This window comes from Mirounga angustirostris, unplaced genomic scaffold (genome assembly GCF_029215605.1).
Source record: "Mirounga angustirostris isolate CCGP_5_RB_7025 unplaced genomic scaffold, mMirAng1.0.hap1 SCAF_10, whole genome shotgun sequence".
NCBI lineage: Eukaryota > Metazoa > Chordata > Mammalia > Carnivora > Phocidae > Mirounga > Mirounga angustirostris.
In genome coordinates, this window is record NW_026991718.1 from 108,386,229 (window position 1) to 108,408,819 (window position 22,591).

Genomic DNA, 22,591 nt, shown 5'->3' on the forward strand with positions numbered 1-22,591 from the left:
GCACTGCTCTCGAGAGGTAACAACATACTAACTAATTTAATGTTCACATCATTAAATAGACACTACTCTTACACTCCTTTTACAGATGAAGAACTGAGACACAAAGAAGTCAAAGAGCTCATATGGTACACAGCCAGATGTGGAGCCAGCCAGTCTGCCAACCCCCCACTCTTTAACCATCGGGCCAAGTGCCCTTTCCCACCCTCCAGCACTTAAACTCTCCCTCCCCAGAACGCCACTTATTTAGTGTAACAAGGAAGTTTTATTCCGACATCTGACATGGAGGCGAGTAACAATGCAGAAGTTGGTATATGCAAACCGATGGGTGGTGGGCAGGGTCCAAGAGCCATAACCAAATAGTCTCTTGTTCCTTTTCCATCACAGACCAGCGCTGGCATCTGGTCCCTCCCGGGGCTCTCCCCACTCCACCGCACCGGACAGAGGTGTTTGAGACCCTCGCCTGGCCAGTGGCTGGAGAGGAGTGAGGAGGTGCGGCAGATCCCTCCAGGCAGTCCCAGGAGGCGACGGCCGCCGTATTGCGCGCTCCGGTCCGCAGTCCGCAGATCCCGGGTGCTTGCTGCTCTCTGGCGGCCGGAGCCGGGAGCCCGGGAGCCCCGGGACCCGGGAATCGCGCCGTCCCGTTCCGCGCGCCCAAGGGCACCAGCGAGTGACCGAGAGGCTGGGGAAAAGGGCGGGAGGAAGGGGGCCGCGGCGGAGGGGAAAAGGGGAAGAGGCCCGGGAGCGGCGCGGGAAGGGGCGAGGAGCTGACGGCGAGGAGAGAGGGCGTTCGTGGGCGCCCGCGGCGGGGCAGGGGTGGCTGCCGCGGGGTCGGAGCGGGTGCCAGCGCCGCGACCCCTCCGGACCCCGGAATTGCCGCTCGCCCGGCTCGCGCTGGCCCCTTCTCCGGGCGCGTGGGGCGCCCCCTCCCTCGGCGCCGGCCGCCCCCTCCTCCTCCCCGGCGCTGCCCCTCCTCCGTCCCGCCCCCCGCGCCCGGTCGAGAGCGCCGCAGTGGCTTTGCCTGCACTGCCCGGCCGGCTCGCCTGGGCACGCTCAGAGCGGCGCGCGTCGCCGGCCCCGGTTCTCCGGCCGCCTCCGCAGCCAGCCTCGGGAGCCCCGGCCGCCGCCCCCCGGCCCCGCTCCTCTCGCGGACCGCCGCGCCCCGCGCTACAGGAATTCGGGCAGGACCCCGACGGGACCCGCGCGCCGCGCTGCAGCCGGAGCCCCGCGGCTATGCCCGGGGCCCCTCTCCTGGCCAGTCGCCCGTCCTGCGCCCGGGCCCGGCCCCCGACGGCCGCGCGTTGAGATGACTTTCCGCGACCTCCTGAGCGTCAGTTTCGAGGGACCCCGCCCTGACAGCAGCGCGGGGGGCTCTAGCGCGGGCGGCGGTGGGGGCGGCGCGGGCGGCGCGGCCGCCTCGGAGGGCCCGGCAGTGGGCGGCGTGCCGGGAGCCGCGGGCGGCGGCGGCGGCGGCGTGGTGGGCGCGGGCGGCGGCGAGGACAACCGGAGCTCCGCCGGGGAGCCGGGGGCCGCGGGCGCGGGCGGCGAGGTGAACGGCACGGCGGCCGTCGGGGGGCTGGTGGTGAGCGCGCAGGGCGTGGGCGTGGGCGTCTTCCTGGCCGCCTTCATCCTCACCGCGGTGGCGGGCAACCTGCTGGTGATCCTCTCCGTGGCCTGCAACCGCCACTTGCAGACGGTCACCAACTATTTTATTGTGAACCTGGCCGTGGCCGACCTGCTGCTGAGCGCCACGGTGCTGCCCTTTTCGGCCACCATGGAGGTTCTGGGCTTCTGGGCCTTCGGCCGGGCCTTCTGCGACGTGTGGGCCGCTGTGGACGTGCTGTGCTGCACGGCCTCCATCCTCAGCCTCTGCACCATCTCGGTGGACCGCTACGTGGGCGTGCGCCACTCGCTCAAATACCCCGCGATCATGACCGAGCGCAAGGCGGCCGCCATCCTGGCACTGCTCTGGGCCGTAGCCTTCGTGGTGTCCGTGGGGCCGCTGCTGGGCTGGAAGGAGCCCGTGCCCCCTGACGAGCGCTTCTGCGGCATCACGGAGGAGGCAGGCTACGCCGTCTTCTCCTCGGTGTGCTCCTTCTACCTGCCCATGGCCGTCATCGTGGTCATGTACTGCCGCGTGTACGTGGTAGCGCGAAGCACCACGCGCAGCCTCGAGGCGGGCGTCAAGCGGGAGCGCGGCAAGGCCTCGGAGGTGGTGCTGCGCATCCACTGTCGCGGAGCCAGCACGGGCGCCACCGACGGGGCGCCCGGGATGCGCAGCGCCAAGGGCCACACCTTCCGCAGCTCCCTGTCCGTGCGCCTGCTCAAGTTCTCCCGCGAGAAGAAGGCGGCCAAGACGCTGGCCATCGTCGTGGGCGTCTTCGTGCTCTGCTGGTTCCCCTTCTTCTTCGTCCTGCCGCTTGGTGAGTGACCCGTCTCCCACCAGCCCCTTCCTTTCCTCCTTGAGCCTGTGGCTGTGCCTTCCGGGCACCCAGACTTGGATGGCCTTCCCAGGCAGAAGGTGACTCTCCACCTGGGCATAGAAGGTTGACTTAGTAACCTCCCTGGTCTCTTAGGCAGGTGCACTTTGTGGTCGACAAATGAGAGGCCCCTCGTGCTTGCAGGATTCATTTTGCAGGCTTCTGACTTCTGTCCTTACCCCCTCTGAATGGCCATGACAAGTCCCGGGCTTGTTTTAACACTCCCGAACCCCTAAGTATAAGAGATCTGCGGCATCTGTGCGGGCGTCTGCCCCATAGTATGTGGTCAGCAGTGTATATGTTCCTCTAAATACTGCACCACAACACACACACACACACACACACACACAGATACAAATTTCAGCTCCCAGAGGTGGGTGCACAGTGGGTGGGCCTCCATTCATGTGCAGGTGCAGCATGTACATGAGCAAGGACTAGAAGCCACCTGCTTTCTCCAGGAACTCATTCAGTTTCAGATGGCTAGGAGACCCTCCCCACCTGGTATCTGTGAATGCGCTGGGCTCTCGCTTCTGAAGTCTCCTCTTGGAGGTGGAGGGGGCGGGGGGGGGGGGGGCGGGGAGGGCCTGTGTGGGATGAGAGGGAAGGGGATAGGAACAAATTATCAAAGGGAAAGTTAATATCGTTCATCATTATTTCTGACATTGACTGAGTCCTTTAGTTCTTTAGAGAACCTTCCTGTTTCTTTCAGCAGCCTCCCTGCAGTCCTGTTCTCAGGGGCTTAGTCCCACCCCCTGAAGGCCCCTCCTGGAAGCCTTGGGGCCGGGTCAGCACAGGGAGGAGAAGGGGAGCATCATCTCTGGGGATGCATTTGCCCTGAGTCATTTTGCCCATGGCTGCAACTTCAGCCGGCCCAAGGCAGGCCTCCCTTGCCTTTCCCAGGCCTCGCTCCTGCCACACTCTGCCACGGGGTCAGGAAGGGGACAACGGCTTCCCTCCGGCTCCCCTGCAGTCCCTCACCACACAGAGGCCATGGTGAACTTTATGTATTATAAATTAGGGTGTCACTCTCTGCTAAGACCACTCCATGCTTTCCAGCTGCCCTGGGAACAAAATCCAGACTCTCCACCGTGGCCTGTGAAAGGGTGACCTTCAAATTTATTATTGTCCAAGCCGAAATGAGACGTTATGAATATTTATGCTGGGATCACAGGCACAAAGCGGGACAGTGGGGGCAGAGGGGGCAAACCCGGACATGCGGTCCCCGTCCTGGAAGGAGGGCCCTGAGTGATGGCCTCGCGGCTTGGCTGCCCTGCCCCTTGCTCACTGCATCCTTTGGCTCCTCTGACCCTCTTCCAGTTCCTTGCCCAAGCTGAGCTCCTGCCCTTGCACTTGCTCTTCCCCTTCTCTCACCTGCCCTCCCCACCCCCTCCTGGCTAACTTTCGGTCTCCATTTAAATGTCCCCTCTTCAGAGAGGTCTTCCCAGATGCCTCAGCCTCTCTGTGTCCTTCTCTGTACTCTCTCCCTTGGGGAACAAGGTTCTCTTCCTTTCCTGTCTCCTTAGCTGACATCTAATGACATCTGCATGCTGCTTGGTTGGTGTTGACTTCCCCGCACCGGCCCGAAGCTCTTCAAGGGCAGGGCCGTGTCGTTACCAAATGCACAGCGCCCAGCGCGGTGCCCGGCATGTGGACAACGATGCGGCCCAGCAACAAGGACCACAGGCTCTGGCACCAGACAGCCTGGGGTCAAATCCCAGCTCCGCCCCTGATGGGCTCTGGAACTTCAGGCAAGTCCCTGAACGGCGCTGTGCCTCTGTGTCCTCATCTAGAAAATCGGGGCGGTGGTAATGGTACCAGTGCGCATCTGCAGGGCCGTCGTGAGGGTTCACTGAGCTCTTACGTGTAGATCGAACCACTGTCACGCGCGCCCTGTGAGCTTTTGCTTTTGTAGTAGCTGCTCCCTGAGTAAATCACTGACTTGAAAATCAGCCAGCCAGAGGTATTGTGGGGGTACAGGGAGGCATGGACACTAAGCAACATACTGGGGGGGGCAAGTAGGCAGGCAGGAGAAAGTCAGTGTGGCCCCGCCTTTAGAGACCTGCCCCAGATTTAGTACCTTCCCCACCAAGCTCCCCACCCAGGCTCCTTTCTTCCACCAACCAACCCCTGCCCTGTCCCTGCCCAGACGTACCCCATCCCGGGTGCCCTCATTCCCCCCTGCGCCTCACTTCACACTGCCCACCCACCCCCCATAGGGAATGATCAAGCTGTGTACAGAATGCCACCTCCCATTATGTTCTTTTAACTTCTTTTAAAATTTCAAGTTACAGAATGATGCACAGATAAGGAGAGAATGATATACTGAGTGTCCTGTACCAATAATCACCCATACGGAACAGAGGTTAACATTTTGCCATATTCACCTCAGATCCCTTTCTCTGTTTCTCTCTTCAAAGAAATAGAACACAGCCAAAAGTAAGTTCCCTCCTGCGGTCCCTTCCTCCTTTTCTCCCTCCCTCCCCAGAGCTAAATCTGGAGTCCGTCAATCTTACCATTCATATGTTTATACGCTTACCACAAACATCTGTATCCATAGTAATATAGAGTATTGTCTTGTGTGCCTTTAGGATTTATATAAAAGGCATTTTGCATGCACATCATTCTTCAGTTTGTCTTTTCCATGCAGTGTTACGTCGCTGAGATTTACTCGTGCTAGTTCATCGTAGCAGCAGTATGGAATTCCGTTTGAGAGTATTCCACTTTGTGTTGATGCGGTCTTGTGCTGAACATTTGATTTTTCATATTTTCACTGTTAACAGTCAACACTGCAAAGGGCTACTGTTTTCAGTTTTTGGTTTTTTGTTTTGTTGAGGTTTAGAACCACGTGCTCCTCTTCCAGGAAGTCATCCCTAAGTTGCCACGGCCTTTGGCTCTTTTTCAATCCCTCCATCTCTGCTGCTTCTCACACTTGGCGTGGGGCCCCCGGCGTGTCCTTGTCTCCTCCTTCCTACCAGTCTGGGCTGTGCCCAGCCTCCTGAGCCCCAGAGTAGAGCCCAGGGCCGCTGGTGGAGCCGAGTTGAGTGGAATCTGGCAATAGTGAGCAAGCAGGACGGAGGCCAAGCAGGGAAACAGAATATTCTGATCTGCCTCTGCCATGGTATGGCTTGAAGGGCAGGGCCTTCAGTGGGGGCAGGAGTGGCTTAACGGCTGTGCAGAAGGGAGAAGGGGCCAGGAGGTCCTGACAGCACCCAGCACTGGGCCCAGGCCTGCGAGAAGGGAGGTTCCTTTGAAGGACCAGGGACAATTCTGAGCAGCAACTTTGGGGAGGAATGTGGAATCCAAGGGGCTGGCATATCTTGGTATGGAAGTGCCAGCATATGGTCGGCGGGGGAGGATGTTGGGGACTTAGGTAAAGGGGACCAAGAAGGAACATGGGGTATAGCCTCCCAGAAAGAGGATGGAGGGACAAAGAGAAGAGCGGGGCTGGGGATAGAGCTTCGGGGAGTACCCACTTTGAAGGAACCAGAAGGAGGCAGAGAAGGGGTCCGCCAGGGGGAGTGGCATCTCCCTCCTCCCAGGCCCTGGTCCCCAGGCCAGGTGTGAGGAGCACCAGAGGTGGAGGGATTGAGCAAGAGCATCGTGTGCCAGCCAGGGCCATAGCCCATGGAAATGAAAGCACCTAGTAGGGCCACAGCCCAGGGGTTGTCGAACAGACCCAGGGTGCCCCTCACCCACTTGTCCGCACTCAAAACAGTAGAAGCACAGGCCACAGCCACAGTCTGTCTGTCACCTGTCTGACCCCAAGATGCCAGGCAGCAAGGCCAGGAAGGGAGGTACTGGCTCCTTCCGGGGCACCCGGGGAGCTGTGTATGGACACATGATGCGTCACTGGCCCTCATGAGGGGGTCCCCACCTGTTTGTGCCTTCCCTGCTGATGCCGTGCCGTCCGCTCCACAGAGTGCCCACGCAGCCTAGTTTGCCCAGGACAGCCCCGGTTATGCCCGTCGACCAGCGTGATTACTAGCAGTGCTCCCCTTTCACTCTCAAAGGTGTTCCAGGCTGAAGGACAGAATATAGGGTCACCAATCCTTGGGGCCTTTGGAGGAGGGGCCCCCTGCTCTCACCTCCGCAAGCTGGCGTGGAACTGGGTGCCTTAGAAAATCACAGGACATTGTGAAAGGTCCCTCCTGACGTCTAAAGGAACCCAAACTTACAGAATGCATGTGGAGAGCAGTTCGCGCCTGCACACTTTCAGGGGCGGGGGGGGGGTGGGCAGGGTAGGGGTGGGGTGGGCGGGAAGTGCCCCTGATGAAAGCCTCCACCCCAGGGCACTTCGTGCAGGAGGCCTCTCATCCCCAGAGGTCTGGGCCCGCCTTTTGGGGTAGAAATCCCTGTGAGCAAGAGGGGAACAGAGGAACTGGGGAGACCTTGCCCCAGCAAGCACCCATCCGCACAAGAGCTCCCTTCCTCTCCCAGGAGCCCCCAGACGTTCCCTTGTTGTTCTCATGGTAGCGGCGCTTCACGGCATCTGGCTTTGGTCTGCCTGGCAGGGGCCCCCTTAGCCATCCCCAGAGGTGGACCTGTCCCCTGGGACCTACACACACACACACACACACACACACACACACACACGCGGCAGCCCCACCCCCTATTATTCCCAGCCACCACAGACAGGCCCCTGTGCTGCCCTCCAGGCTCCCTTCTTTTGGACAGGTCACTGAGCCTCTCTGGCCTCTGAGTTGGCCTCTGACTGTGCTCGGTCATGCAAAGCAGCCTCAGAGGCTCAGAGCCCACAGTGCCCTCCCAAATACGCGTCAAGGTGCACAAGGTGTCTGCAGGCTCAGCTATGAGAAGTCCCAGGACAGTCCAGCCACTGTCCCAGGCCCCCTCCTCCCGCCGTCTGTGAGCCACGCCCAGGCCTCCCTCCCGGACTGTCAGGCTTGGCCCTGTGATATCGCTGCCCCGCCTGGCCCCCCTGGATTCAGTTAGGTACTCCTTCATGCTCCCCAAATACTCTGCACATGCTTTGATCCCAGTACATTGTAATTGCTAGTATTGTTACACATACGACACAATGTGAAGACAGAGGAAACTATACATACGCAGACATAGAAGAGCAGAGGTATTTGTGGGGGGGCCCTGTGGCTTGGGAGACATGAATTGGAGAGTGCATGAGAAGAGGAGTCACGAGATGAGACAGGATGCCATCAACAGGAGAAGGGATAAATAAATGGTGCTGTTTTCATTGGCTGAACTACTATACTGCTAGGAAAAATAACAAATGTGTTGCCCACAGCAACGTGGATGAATTTCATGGACACTACGCTGGGCAAAGTAAGCCAGATCTGAAATTAAAAGCACACATACTATATGAGTCTGTGTGTACAAAGTTCAAAAACAGGCAAAACTAGTCGATGATAAAAGTCAGGATAGTGGGTATGCGTGTTGACTGGAAGAGAGAGCAAAGAAACCTTCTGAAGGGCTGAGAATGTTCTAGATCTTGGTCTGGGCAGTGACTACATTGGCATGTTGCATATGTAAAGTCATCAAGCTATACTCTTTTTTTTTTTAAGATTTTATTTATTTATTTGAGAGAGAGAGAATGAGAGAGAGAAAGAGAGAGAGCATGAGAGGGGGAGGGTCAGAGGGAGAAGCAGACTCCCTGGCGAGCAGGGAGCCCGATGCGGGACTCGATCCAGGGACTCCAGGATCATGACCTGAGCCGAAGGCAGTCGCTTAACCAACTGAGCCACCCAGGCGCCCCCATCAAGCTATACTCTTAAAATGCATGTGCTTTATAACTTGACTGTCATTATCGGATGCCTTAATTAGAAAGAGAGAAGGTGGGAGGAGGCAGAAGAGAGGCTTGAGCCATGCTGAGGAGTCGGTGTCCAGACTGGAAAGCACACGTGGGCAGCCAGCTATAGAGGATAGATTCCTCATGTGCATCTGAGTGTTGACCAAATGCCAAAGGACTCATCTCCACACATTCCCTGAGGTCATGCAGGGGCCTACAGTCGCAGGGGGAGTGGGAGGGGATGTTTGTGGCAGGTCCTCAGCGGTGACATCACCGTCCCTGGCCTGAAAGCCCGAAGAAAGGACTGGCATGACATCTCCTAATTGTGCCTTTGCGGTACCTGGCACATAGTAGGTGCTCAGTAAGTGTGTGTAGAGGGAGGAAGTGGTGGACCCCATGGCCTCTTCACATCCCCCCCATGCCCAGGGTCTGAGTGGTAAAGTACAGCACCCCCCCTTTTTTTTGTTTTCTTTTATTAGGATAAGAACACTTAACATGAGATCGACCCTCTTAACAAGTTTTGAAGTGTACAATACACTATTGTTAACAGTAGACACAGCGTTGCACAGTAGATCTCTAGAATGTATTCATCTTGAGTGAAACTTTGTTTATGCCTACTGATGAGCAGCTCACTACCCACCCCCCACCATTGCACTCTTTGATTCCCATGACCCAGCTTCAACAATGCCAACCCAAGGCCAGCCTTGGTTTATCCCAACCCCCACCCACTCTCCCAGCGCTGAGGATTATTTTGTTTCGTTTTGTTTTCCAGGATTATTTTGAAGAACATCCACACGCCATATCAGTTCATCTGTAAATTCTTCAATAGACATTTCTAGAACACAAGAACTTTTTTTGAAAAATAACCACAATCCATTATAATACATAAAAATAATTGTTTAATATCACATACTTAGTGTTTAGATGCTACCAATTGCCTCATAAATCTGTAATTTGTTCGAATCAGGATCTGAGAAAGGTGCCTATGTTGCGTGTGGTTGATTTGCCTGCTAGGTCTCTTTAATTGGTAAGATTCCCCTCCACCCACCTTTTCCTTGCAATTTTTTTTTAAAGATTTTATTTATTTATTTGACAGAGAGAGAGAGACAGAGAGAGAGGGAACACAAGCAGGGGGAGTGGGAGAGGGAGAAGCAGGCTTCCCGCTGAGCAGGGAGCCAATGTGGGGCTCGATCCCAGGACCCTGGGATCATGACCTGAGCCGAAGGCAGACGCTTAACGACTGAGCCACCCAGGTGCCCCTTAAATATAATTTTTTGAAAAGGAAATACATGTACATAAAACAAAATTCACAAGGTACTAAAAGGTATACAATGGAAATTCTCCATCACACCCATAAGCTTCCTATCTCTTCTGCCCATGGGCAACCAGTGTTGTTAGTTTCTTGTATATCCTTCCAGAAATATTTTTTGAGTGCATACAAGCAAACATCCATCATTTTCCCTCTTTTTCCTATGCATAGTACCATTCTGCCTGCACTGTTCTGTCCCATTGCTTTTTACCACTTCATATATCCTAAGAGCTTGTTCCCTGAGGGTACATATAAAGCTGCCTTGTTTTTTTTTTTAAGTTGAGTCTTCATGAACTAACCATAATTTATTTCACCAGTTCCCTATTGATGGACATTAAAAAAAAAATTTTTTTTAAGATTTTATTTATTTATTTGATAGATACAGACACAGCGAGAGAGGGAACACAAGCAGGGGGAGGGTTAGAGGGAGAAGCAGGCTTCCCGCCGAGCAGGGAGCCCGATGCGGGGCTCAATCCCAGGACCCTGGGATCATGACCTGAGCCGAAGGCAGACGCTTAATGACTGAGCCACCCAGGTGCCCTTTTTCCTTGCAATTTATTTGGTGAAGAAACTAGATCATTTGTCCTGAAGAGTTGCCCACCGTCTGGAGTCTGCATCCCCACAGGGCCATTCAGTGTGTCTCTCTGTTCCCCGTACTTCCTGTAAACTGCCTTGATCAGAGTCAGGTTCGGTGTTTTGGCCAAGAATTCTTCTCTTTTGTGCTGTTACAAGTGGTCAGGGGCTCAGGTGCCTGATAAGATGTCTCAGGCTCAGCTCATACTTTTCTTCCCCCAGAACCTGGAAGCAGCTCTTTTTTCTAAAGCGCCTTGGTCTCTTTAGTGGCCAGTGATCACTTAAAGATCACAGTCTGAGCTCTCAGCTGTTCAGTGATACTGAGTTGGCCCCTGATTCAGCAGACAGAGCTAGGAAGTACATTTTATTTTTTCGTAAAAGAAAAATACACCACTGACGGGATGTACCTCCGCCTACATGCCCGCAGCTATGGAAGGGCGTCCAGGGCCAGACAAATAGTTCTCTGCCAGCCCTACAGAGTTCATGGGTCCTGAGGCAAACATGGGGGCACAGGACTTCTGATCTATCCCTGGTCCATCTCGAGCCAGAGGACCTGCCACTTACCTCTCACCATGGAAAACTGGCAGTGCAAGGAATTCAAGAGAATTGGCTTGGCACAGCTGGCCCCACGGTGCCCTCAAATCACCCCTTCATGTTCTCACAATCCATCTGAGACCGGACCCCTATCCGGGTCACCTCTTCTTGCCAGCCTTCCGTGATTGTGCCCACTTCAAAATGGCCTTATCTCCTACCACTTTCCCCTTCCCCTTCTCTGTTCCAGTGATCCCAACTTTTTGGTTGTCCTCCAACTTCTCAGGTTCCCTGTTGCCTCAGGGCCTTTGCACATGCCCTTTCCACTGTCTGGCATTCTCTTTGCTCAGATAGATGCATGGCTCAATCCCCCCTCGGGGTCTTTAGGTCTCAGCTCAAGTGTGCTTTATTAGAGAGGTTTATTTGACCCTTTACAGTATAGCAAAGAGGTCTGCGGGCAGCAGAGGTCCCAGGCTCTCTTGACAGAGGAGCTATTGAGCTCCAGAGTCAGAGCCACTAAGCGAGCAGTTGTGAGAAGTGGGAGAGAGAAAGGGAGCATAAGCGGGGAATTCCTTCTCTCCTAACCCTACTGGCAAGAAGACACCTGGCTATCTAGGAGAATGTGGTATTTTTAACCCCACTCTATCTCTCTGGCCAGAGAGAATGGCTGCCTGTGGATAGAAAATTCCCTAGTGATGGAGGGGGTGGGAAAGGGGGCAGGCTGGGGTGCAGCCTGATATTTCGTGGTCGGCTGCAAGTTATGAGCAATCCTGGCTGTGAATTCTGACGTTCTGCCAAGAACAAGTTCCCTTCTGGTGATGCCAGAAGGATGCTGTTAATCACACAGTCCGCCCCATGGCTTCTGAGCTATCATCCCCAGCGAGGCTTGGCCAGATTGGTCAGCTCCAGCCTAGCCAGCATCTCAGTAGCATCTCCTAGACCTGGACACCTCTGGTCCTTCGGCGTGGGGACTGGCCTGTGATCATCAAGGCTGCAAACACAAACCTCACAGGCTGCCTCAGTTTCCCCAACAATGTGTGGGCCAGGCTGGCCCAGCCAACATGCCATAGAATGGGCTTACCTGCGGACATAGGAGAGGCCTTGCCTTTTATGACTAGTGGATGCCCAGCCCCCCTGGACATTAGGTTAGACTCCTGACAGAGGCACCCCAATATAGGGAATGGGGGAAGGCAGGTGGGAGCAAGCCTGATGGGAGACTCACATGAGAGCAAGGTCAAGGAGAAGAGAGAAGCAAGCAGGAGTTGGGCCTGTGCTCATCTCCCACCTGTGTTCTTACTGCCTCTCCTCACAGGTGCCTAGATGCGGCCCTTCAGCCCCTGCTCTGGGGCAGGCACTTGTGTTAGAGGCTGGGATGAAAACATCCATCAATCTCATTGCTGCCTTCAGGAAACCGGTAGTCTGGGAGGGTAGGCAGAGCAGTAACAAATTTTATTAAAATGCGGGCTTGCATAAGAGAGCCCGTAACCCAGGCTTGGTGGGGCAGACGCCTGCCCCAAGGCTCGAGGGCTGGGACGGAGGAAACAGTTGGGGCCAGGCAGAAAGGCAGAGGGAGCCCAGCCCCTGTGGGAGGACCTGCTGGCAGCATCGTCCTTCGGCTTGTGGCCAAATTTGGAGGGGAGCAAGCTGCAGACAGCATTGGGTCCTAAAAAGCCTTGAATGCAACACAAGAAAGCTTGGGCTTAGTCCTCAGACCCGCTGGAAGCCACTCGCGGTTTTCAGAGGTTTAAGGAGAGAAACCAATTTTAGAAAAAACCTCCAGCAGCTGTGTGCAGAGTGGAGAAGCCAGAGGACCCTTGGGGGCTGTCACAGCCATGCAAACAAAATGAGATGCCAGACTAAGCAAAGGTTTCAGGAACAAGGTGAAGAGAGGGACGCCGCTAGAGAGAAAATCAAAGGCACCAGGCATGATGGCCGATTGGACATGGAGGGTGGAGAAGAGGGACTCACTGAGCAACTTGGGCAAGTGTTCAGCACCTACTGAATTGTGTGTTCACTGTGCCCAGGAGGGCTTCAGGGCCATGGGAGTGTAATGCCAAGCAAAACAGGCACGAGTCCTGCCCTGGGGACTTGGCTGCAAGTCAAGAGAGATGCTGGACAAGATGAAAACTAACTCAAACAGTACGGGAGGGGGCGGTAAGTGCCACAGAGGGCAACAGCCCCAGTTGAGGGGGATGGGGAGTGCTGGGGGGGGGGAGAACAGTGCGATTTTACATGGGAAGTCAGGTGAGGGCACGAGCCATGTGGCTATCTGGGAGAAGAAGATGAGCAGGAAAAGCAAGTGCAAAGGCCCTGGGAGTGTGTCTGGCCTATCCAAGAAGCAACATGGAGGGCAGTGTGGCTGGAACAGGTGGGGAAGGGAAGTAGGCAGGTGTAGACAGAAAGGATAGAGAGAATGAGGTTGTAGCCCGAGAAGCAGGAGAGAGGTTGCAGCTGGGACAAGGGCACGCTTGAAGGGGACTGATGGATGGAGCGCACCACCACACAAGTTGGCATGCTGACCTTGGGCAGGAGAGGCTCCTTCTTACCAAGGAGGAGAGGTGAGGAAGGCTTGAGCAAGTTCACAACTTCCTTGGCTTCTGTTTTCTCTGTGAAACAGGAAGTGAGTTCAGCTGCTCCAGGCGAGGCGAAGGGGCAGAACAAAGGCTCAAGGAGCTGGTGCAGGACTTGGGGAGAGTGGGCTGAGGGTGAGCAGCAAGGTCCCTGGAAGCCCCAGACAGAGCTGAGGGCGGGGACCCTAACGTATTCAGGGAGTGGGTGAATCGCTCCGCAGTTCTAGTCTGGATGAATAGGTACAACCCAAATCCAGAAGGATGTGGACATGGGAGGATTGAGGAGGGGACATGGGAGGTGTGAGTGACTAGTAGCAGTCTCAGCTAAGCAGGGATGATAGGAGAAATCCAAGGCGCTGGCAGAAGGTCAAAGTACAGATAAGAAAGAGAGGCCAAGAAGCTGCAGCCAGCAGTGGAAAACGGGTTTTAAGTGAAGAAATGAAATGCTCAGGTTTTCTTCTAACAGGATCCCCCAGGATCGAGCCCCACATGGGGTGGGCTCCCTGCTTAGTGGGAAGCCCGCTTCTCCCTCTCCCACTCCCCCTGCTTGTGTTCCCTCTCTCGCTGTGTCTCTATCAAATAAAAAAATAAAATCTAAAAAATAAAAAATAAAAGGATCCCCCAGGATGCCTAGGTGGCTTAGTTGGTTGGGCGTCTGACTCTCGATTTCAGCTTGGGTTGTGGTCTCATGGGTGGTGGGATTGCCCCATGTCAGCTCCAAGCTCAGCAGGAAGTCTGCTTGGAGATTCTCTCCTCCTGCCCCTCCCTGCACTCACTCGTGCTCTCTCTTCCTCTCTCTAAGATAAATGAATAAATCTTTTAAAAAAAATAATAATAAATAAAAGGATTCCCCCCAGCTGCTGCATGGAGAAAAAGGTGCAGGGGCACAGGGACAGGTGCAAGGGGTCCACTTAGAAGAGCACTTTGGGTAGATGATGATAGTAGCTGAGACCAGGGGGTGGCACAAAGTGGGGGGGATTCTAGGACCAATAGGAGTTGGTGATGGATGGGATGCAGGGTGTGACAGAGCGGTTGGAATGTATGAAGCACCAATTTTAGTATATGTGCCGCTGAAGCGAGCACTGGAATGTATGAAGCACCAATGATGTGCCAAGTACATGTGGAGGGCTTACCCTTTAAAGATGAGATAGACATGGGGTGCCTGGCTGGCTCAGCTGGGAGGAGCATTTGACTCTTGATCTCAGAGTCATGAGTTCGAGCCCCACGTTGGATATACAGATTACTTAAATACATAAATATATTTTTTAAAAAGAAGATAGACAGGAAATTGATAGTCGCCTGCCATGTTCTTGGCACTTGGAAATGAGAAGATGTGCTATAGGGAGGGTACCCCTAACTGCAGGGTTGGGAGGGGTGGTATGAGGAGGGCTTCCAGGTGGAGGTGTCTCTGGAGCTGGCACCAACAGGGAGAGGAAAGAGGAAGGGCAATCCAGGATGAGCAGGAGCAAAAGCTCCCAGGCAAGCCTGGGGAGCCCACTGCGGCCAGAGGGCAGCAAGAAGTCAGCGTGGCCATTCAGCTGACGCACAGGAAGACAGAAGTAAGACTGTTGCGGGAAGCGGGAGCCATAAGAGAAAGGAGAGCAAGGATGTGATGCTGGGCGCCAGTACGGAGCGGTGGGAGGCTGAGGGAGGGGGTCCCACACAGGCCTGTGTTTCCAGTGACAGTTGCCAAGTTGAGTCCGCAGGGCTGGGCTCTCTGCCTGCAAGGAAGGCTGTGGGAGAGGGAGGCAGGTCGGGGCAGAAAAGGGGGCTGCCAGGCACTGAGAGACAGTGGCCTTGTCTCAGAGCCCCCACCTGCTCACTGAGGCTTTCCTGTAGCTGGGCTCAGGGGCTGGCACAGGTGTATGCCAGGCTGCTGCAGAGGGATGAGAAAGCAGACAGCTGAGGTTGGCCTGAGTAGCCACAAGTCAGAGTGGCTGGGGGAGCAGAAAGCTGGGGTGGCCGGAAAGGGGCTTGTCCACCGAGGCCCCCACAGCCGGGCGGCATTGCAGGGACAATGCCCATGAGCCAAGTGCCCATCCTCAGGGGTCTCGGGGCAGTTCCCCATTTCATCCATGCATGCAAAGGGCAGGGACGTGCTCACAGCCCCCCTGGGACCTCAGAGATCTTGGCCAGAGGTTCGAACTGATGAGACAGGGTTGGGGAGGGGGCAGGACAGCAGGGAGAGTGAGACTGGGTGCAGGGAGGCTTGGGGGGCAGACTGCGGCCTTCTGGGCAGAGGTAGCTGTGAGGCTCGGAACTGCCACTTTTGGGGGGGACAGAGGTGCTGTTGCCTGTGGAAGCTGGAGCCCACGCACAGGCGTGTGTATTTTCCAGGCAAGATGTCTGTGCATGGTGGGCAGAGAGCTTATGAAACAGTAGTGCCAGATGCTGTCAGTGTCCCCTCCATGCCACCCCTTGGACCTTCAGGGCACATCAGCCAACTTCCATCCCAACACCTGCCCGCATCTTTGCCCAGGGCCTTTCTCCACCCACCCAAATCCTCATCATCCACCCACACAGCAGGAAGCGTGGGAAATTAACACCCCTGGGAGTAGCCCATCCAGTGACTGATGGGAATGGGGGTGTAGATACCCGCCTCCCTCACCCCACTGGTGGGACAGCTCCGAGGTTCCTGAACTTCATGGTATCCCAGAGCTCCCAGTGGGATTGTGCCCCAGTTGCCCACAATGAGCGACTTGCGCTTGAATCCTTGTCTCAGGGTCTGCCTCTGGGAGAGCTTAAAGTAAGACAAGAACCTCAGGAGGACACAGTAGGAAAATCTTGGGGCAGAAAGGCTGAGTGTGGATCCCAGGTCTTGTGTGTAAGGAATTCCCAGCCTGTAGCAAGCTTCTGCACAGGTTGCTTGAGCATAAAATAGAATAGTGTTTATAAAACGGTCCAGGACATACTAACAATATGCCGTGTCGCCCACCAATCTGAGTAAAAACCACGCTGATAACGATGCTGTTTGGCCAGCTTTAGGCTTGCAACTGAAATAGTCCACTGATTTGTCATCCTGGGCTAAATATAAAGGAACTATGGCCTGAGTCAGAGTTATTTTCAGCACCGTGTCTTACTTTGCAACCATTGAGGGATGCTATTCAGAGGGCCACCTTCCTGGAGGCTGAAGTCAACCCTGGTGGCCCCCACATTCCAAGACAACTGTCTAACTCCTCTTCCAGGGGAAATTGCCTCCTCAGCATGTGATGACTGATGCCCCAGCCTCCCCCAAGCCCACCAGGTCTTGGCTTCTGTTTCTGGCTACTCTCCAGAGCTGGGAACTGGGTCTCTTCCCGGGGTGGAGTTGTCCTCTCTCAAAAGTCACCGAAGAGGGAGAGGGGAAGTAAAGAGACGCCAGTGTTTATTAAGAGCCCGCGAAGTCCTGCACTCTGAAATGCATGAATCTTCACAACATCCTTTCCGGAGAAATTTTGGATTTCGCAGAAAGCGTGAGACTTGGATGGCTCACTAACTTGCTCAGGGCTGCATGACCGCAGTTTCGAAGGCCTGTGCCTCGTGACGCTGGGTGACTCCTTCTGCCACTGCCACCGTGTGTCTTGGCACCGAGATTTCTCTATATGGTGGGAGGTGGGGGATGGGCAGGTGCTCCCAGGTCAAAGGGGGGGCCTGGTGCCTCTGCCCCCACAGTAGGGGACCCTGCTCTCATTTCTTTGGGGGCAAAGGGAGAAGAGAGCAGGGCCCATGATTTGTCAAGGACCCCTGCCCCTGGCCCGCTTAGTCTCACGGACACCTGCAACTTTTGCCTGGGGTGGGATGCTCCTGCCACCTCCCTCCCCCCCCCACCCCCAGCTGTTGCTGAGGGTGTGAGAACAAATAAGCGTGGCTTTTGCTTTCTGGGTCATGCCCTTGCATTTTGTCAGGTGCCTTTTGAGGACAAGACCCCCCAAGTCGGTGGTGGGGATGCCAGGGGAGAAGTGTGTGAGGAGGAGGGTCTTTCTGACACAGCTCAGGTCCTAGTGCCCGCACCCCCTCCTGCCTGGCACTCTGCTCCACAAAGCCACCCCCAGAAGCCCCCCCAACCACTTCCACTGGGACAGCCCCGCAGACCTTCACTCCAACAGCCATGGGCATTGTGTTTATTGAGACTTAATTCTAGGCTCTGACTCTCGCCTGCTTGAAAATATCCATGGCTCTCAACTACCCACAAATAAATGTGGGAATTCCCAGCATTTCAGGCCCTTCACCTTCTGTCCCAAATGATGTTTTCTCGGCGTATGGCACAGGACATTCCCAAAACCCCAACTTGTACTCCTCTTGCCCACCCGTCCCCTCCACTCCTCTAACACCCTCTGTCCCTCCTCATCCTGGCAGGCTCCTGTCCATCCTCTGAGAACCCTGGAAATCCCCCGCTCCACATGCTGAGCACTACCATCCGTGTCCCCATGCATCCGTGTCTTCATTCCCTTGATAGTTCATGCACATAGCTACTCAGGGAATGGGGCCCTGTTTGCTGTGAGCCCAGCACAGTGCCTGACGCGGGGCAAGCCTTGGTCAACATTTAATTCAAAGGTGCTTACCCTTTTTGTGCTAACGACGTCCTTGGGCATCTGGCAAAGCTTATGGGAGCCCTTCTCGGAGTTACGCTTTCAAATGCTAAAACTAAAATACAAAGGATTGCAAATAAAACCAATTTCGCGGAAAACATCAAAATATTTGTGAACGAAATCTGTGACTTAGTAAGTAATGTGCTTCTAGGTTAAGGCATTAAATAGGAGGATCTAGTGGTGCGTTCTTATGTCTGTCGTTTCCAAATGGTGAGCAGCATAGACAGTATTTCAAAGCATCTGCAACAACTGAATGTGACAGGAAAATATCTGGCAGGACCTGCTCATATCAGGTCGAGTCGTAGGAAACTGCCAATCGGGCACCAGTTTTGAGCTACAAGAACCGTGATTGCGTAAATGGCTTTGTCTCCTTCTACTCGGGTTTGTTGCGGACGCTCGTCTTGGGGGAAACGCACAGTATCAGGTAGCTGTGAGTAAAATGGAAGATGATGATTTTTCCTCCAAGTTCATGGACCCCTCGAATGATATCAGGGACCCCTTGGGGAGAGAGAACCTTGAGAGCCCGGAGTTGACGACTGGGCCCCTAGTTGAGGTCTTTGCGCCCAGGGGCTGCCCGGGCCTCCCTCTCCCCGAGCGGCCGTCTAACCGGCGTGGCTCTCTGCCCCCCCGCAGGGTCCCTGTTCCCGCAGCTGAAGCCGTCGGAGGGCGTCTTCAAGGTCATCTTCTGGCTCGGCTACTTCAACAGCTGCGTGAACCCGCTCATCTACCCGTGCTCCAGCCGCGAGTTCAAGCGCGCCTTCCTCCGCCTGCTGCGCTGTCAGTGCCGGCGGCGCCGGCGCCGCCGTCCCCTCTGGCGCGTCTACGGCCACCACTGGCGGGGCTCGACCGGCGGCCCGCGCCCCGACTTCGCTCCCGGCCACGACGCCGCGCCTCCGGGGGCCCCGCTGGCCCTCACCGCGCCCTCGGCCCCCGGTTCCCCCGGCACGCCCGAGGCGCAGGCCCCCGCGGCCGGTCGTCGAAAGCCGCCCTGCGCCTTCCGCGAGTGGAGGCTGCTCGGGCCGTTCCGGAGACCCACCACCCAGCTGCGCGCCAAGGTCTCCAGCCTGTCGCACAAGATCCGCGCCGGGAGCGCGCAGCGCGCGGAGGCCGCCGGCACCCTGCGGGCGGAGGTGGAGGCCGTGTCCCTGGGAGTCCCCCACGACGTGGCCGAGGGCGCCACCTGCCAGGCCTACGAATTGGCCGACGACAGCAACCTCCGGGAGACTGATATTTAGGGACCCCGAGCGAGGCCGGGGAGCGTGCTGGGGGAGGAGGAAAGGGGCTGCCGGTGGGGGAAGGGGGCAGGGCGGTGAGGGAGGCCGGCTTTGTTCAGGAGGCCGGGCCGGATCAGGGACCCGGACACGGATCAGGGACCCGGACACGGATCAGGGACCCGGACACGGATCAGGGCGGCTGCTCTGTGGCCTCCCTGAGGAACTGAGGCGGGGGTAGGGCCCTGGAAAGGGGAAAAGTTGTGGCCCCCTCCTGGACACAGGTGCCTGGAGCTCCTCCTTTCGGAGGAAGGGGCTGCGGGTTCCGGGGGGGCCATTTGCTCCCAATCTCTGTTTGAGAAATACTGCCCCATCCATGCCCTGAACCCTGGACAGACAGCCTCAAGTGTGGCGAGGCAGGCCCGCCCCTCCTCTTGGGGAGGAAGGGTCGCAGAGGCCCTGCCTGGCTGTCCCCAGTGCCTCCCCGAGGGAAAAAGTCAGTGGGACCAGGGCTTTTCCATGGACACAGTTTCTCCTTACTGCCCACTGGAGGAACCCAGCGGACCTGCCACCACCACCAATAAGCTTTGGTGGCAGATTGGATGAGCATCCTACAAGCCTGTTGTATTTACCCATGGACTCGCTCCCCCTACAGAGGCTCCTCCATGCATACCACATCACCTGGCCCTGCCCCTCATTATGTCCCAAGGGCCTTACTGTTTACACTCTGTACATAGTGCCTGTGCCCATCACTTCTTGCCGGGATCTGGAGCCATCAAATGGGGAGAGCTTTATTTGTCATTTTGAGACATATTTATTGGTAAGAGTACTTCTATTTTGTCCAAACTGTGCAAACAGTCCCTCTTCAGCTTGTAACCCATAAAGAACTACCTTTTTTTTAATTTTTTTTTTTTTCTGAAGTCCTTCAAGTTCTAAAGCCCCACAAGAGGATAGATTGGGTCTGCATTCACCTTTCTAGTTTCAACTTAACTATCTCTTTAACTGATGGCTGCTATCCTCTGGGACTTTTAGCATGACCAAAGGACTCAGGGGTTTTGTTGGCTTTTAAAATTTACATGATTAGTCTTGGGAACCAAACAGTAATCATAAGCATAAATTTTCGCTTTGTAAGTCTCCCTAGATGAATCTGTGATGCCCTGAGGGCCTCAGTGAGGAAGGTGGCCATCAGTTAAAAGGGTGAAACATTACATGAAAAAATATATAAGCCCAAGTAGACAAGTGGGTGAGTGAGAGAACACCTACCTAGGAACCATGCTTGTTAGCTCTGAGTGAAATGTCCAACACTTGTTCCATTCTCAAGAGATTGCAGGTAGTTCAGTCTTCAGCTGGATAATATCAACCACATACATACAACCAGAGTGGGGGTGGTGACTGTGGTCCAGTGGAAAGCTGGTTAGGCGATTCCCCAGGGTGTCTGGAGTGGGAATGTTCTAATACTGGAAGAGCCAGTTGCTGGGGCCAACATGGACCAGTAGTTTGAACCGGAAGTTTCCATCCTGTACTGAGGAAGTCATCTGTTTGAAAAGTCACCCCAATTTTAGACCTCTCACCCCAATTTAGACCTCTCACCCCAATTTTATAAGGTAAAAAGATAGCCAAGAGCAGACATTTCATACTGTGGGTCTGCAGCAGATTCTAGACTTTCAGGCCTGGCATTCCTCCCCCCCCCCCCCCCCCCCCCCCCCGCCCAGGCACAGGAAGGGCAGTTTAAGGCAGGTGCTGGGAACATAATGCACACCCCAGAGAGGGCCCACTTTACAGCACATTGGCCACCCTAAAGCTGGGGACAGTCCTTGTTATCTTCTCACAGAGGTGGGGGCCATCCCTCAAATCAGGGGTCAGCGAAGGGGCTGACCCCCTTGTTGGAGAATTGAACATTGGGCTCCTGGGCAGGGGTTCCAATAGCAGGGGAGGGTCTCTGAGCAGGCGAACGTGGGCTCCCATGTGCCAGGGCAGTTGAGCCCACAGGAGGTCAACAGTGAGGACAAGGGAGCAGGTTGGGGAGGGAACCTTCGTAAGGGGGATTTTAGGGGCCCTACCTGCCCTGGATAACCCAGTAGGTGTGCAGGCAGGTAGGGCTGGCAGCTTGCCCAGTACTTTCTCTAGGCGCAATGATTAATCTGCAAGATGTATCTGCTGTTCAAGCCTCAGCCCCCATCTCCCGGGCACAGGGCCCTCTGCACACAGCTGTCTCTTCCTGTACCCCCATACCAAGCCTTCAGGAGATCAGGGAGAGCTACAGAGCCCCCAGAGAGGCTGTGCCACAGGGACCCTCCAGGGACCCAGTTCTAATCATCAATAAAGCACTGAGTTGCTGACCTGGTGTCAGGACGTGCCAAAGTGTCGTAGAATGGCCCAGAGGGATGGAGGGACTAGCAAGAGCCCTTCTAGAGGAGGGAGCCTCTTGCAAGTGATTTTGGGACATCTGGAAGAAGTGCATTCACTGCATCATTTCCTGAGTCCTCAGGCACCCCAGTCCACACATCTGATCAGAGATATTATCTCTGAGGTACATACAGAAAATGAAGCCCTTATCTCCACGAAGGCCTATGACATGGCAGGGTGACCAGGAGAGTGGGAAGACTCTCTCAGCACGCATCAAAATGGGAATAAGTGTTCCTTTACACGATCTTCAAGGAATGGGGTGAGGCCTTGAGGGAGTTTGTGAGTGGGAAGGGGATGGCCCTGTGAGATGGGACAGGGACAGAACGAGCCTCCAAGAACACTGGCATTTGCCTGAGCCCTTTGCCCCTCACCACTGTAGAAAGCTTCCTTCCTGCTGCCCGCTCCAGGCCCCAGTCCAGTCTGCCCGCCCTCCTCTTGAGCTGGGCTCTTGCCACCCATCTTACCTTGCTTCCCACACTCTTTCAGGGACCTCTGTCCCCAGCCCCCAGAGCTGCTTTTGCAAGTCACCTGGGACGTCCCATTTCCTCAATCTCCTTTGTCTCTGCCACAGTCCACGCTGGTGGCTGCAGTGTTCCTCTCCCTGCCCAAGCCACGCCCCTGGGATCTCTTCTGGTCCCCTGACTACTCTCTCTCTCTCTGCCTCCTGTGCAGGCGGGCGCCTCTCTCTGCCCTTATATGTCCCCCAAGGTTTTCCTCTCCCTTTTCTCAACTCTCCACATGATCCCATCCACTCCAAATCATCTCAATGACCACTTGTACATAAATGGCTCCCAAGGGTTTGTCCGTAACTCCAGATGTGTGTTCACCCTCCCCTTTGGTGGTTCCCAAGCACCCCAAATACAAGCCCACTAGCTTCCCGCAAGGCCATCTCCTCAACTCCATGTGGGCATGACGAGGCCACTGGTGCTGGGGCCATAAGCTCCCGGAAGCCCTGAGACTACCCACCTTCCCCCCTCCTTCATCTTCCCAAGATCTTCCTAGATCCCCTGCTCAAAACTAAACCCCAAGTGTCCCTCGGCCTCACTGGTGGCTCATACCAAGATCATCCTGGCCTAGAGCCCACTGATAGAATCCATACCTATGTACGGGGAGAGGGCTCCCTGTCCCCAGAGCTGCTCAGGGCTGCGTGTGAGTGTTCATTAAATCCTGGATTGATGGAGTTGGCCC

General features: G+C 55.5%; 1 protein-coding gene across 1 annotated transcript; it reads left to right on the top strand.

The window, feature by feature from the left end:
• Positions 1 to 644: 644 nt before the first annotated feature.
• On the top strand, positions 645 to 19,899 carry ADRA1D (adrenoceptor alpha 1D). Its single transcript, XM_045883826.3, has 2 exons — positions 645 to 2,420; positions 18,420 to 19,899. Exons 1-2 carry the CDS (start codon positions 1,304 to 1,306, stop codon positions 19,019 to 19,021), a joined length of 1,719 nt encoding a protein of 572 aa, XP_045739782.2. The 5' UTR covers positions 645 to 1,303; the 3' UTR covers positions 19,022 to 19,899.
• The last annotated feature ends 2,692 nt before the right edge of the window (positions 19,900 to 22,591 follow it).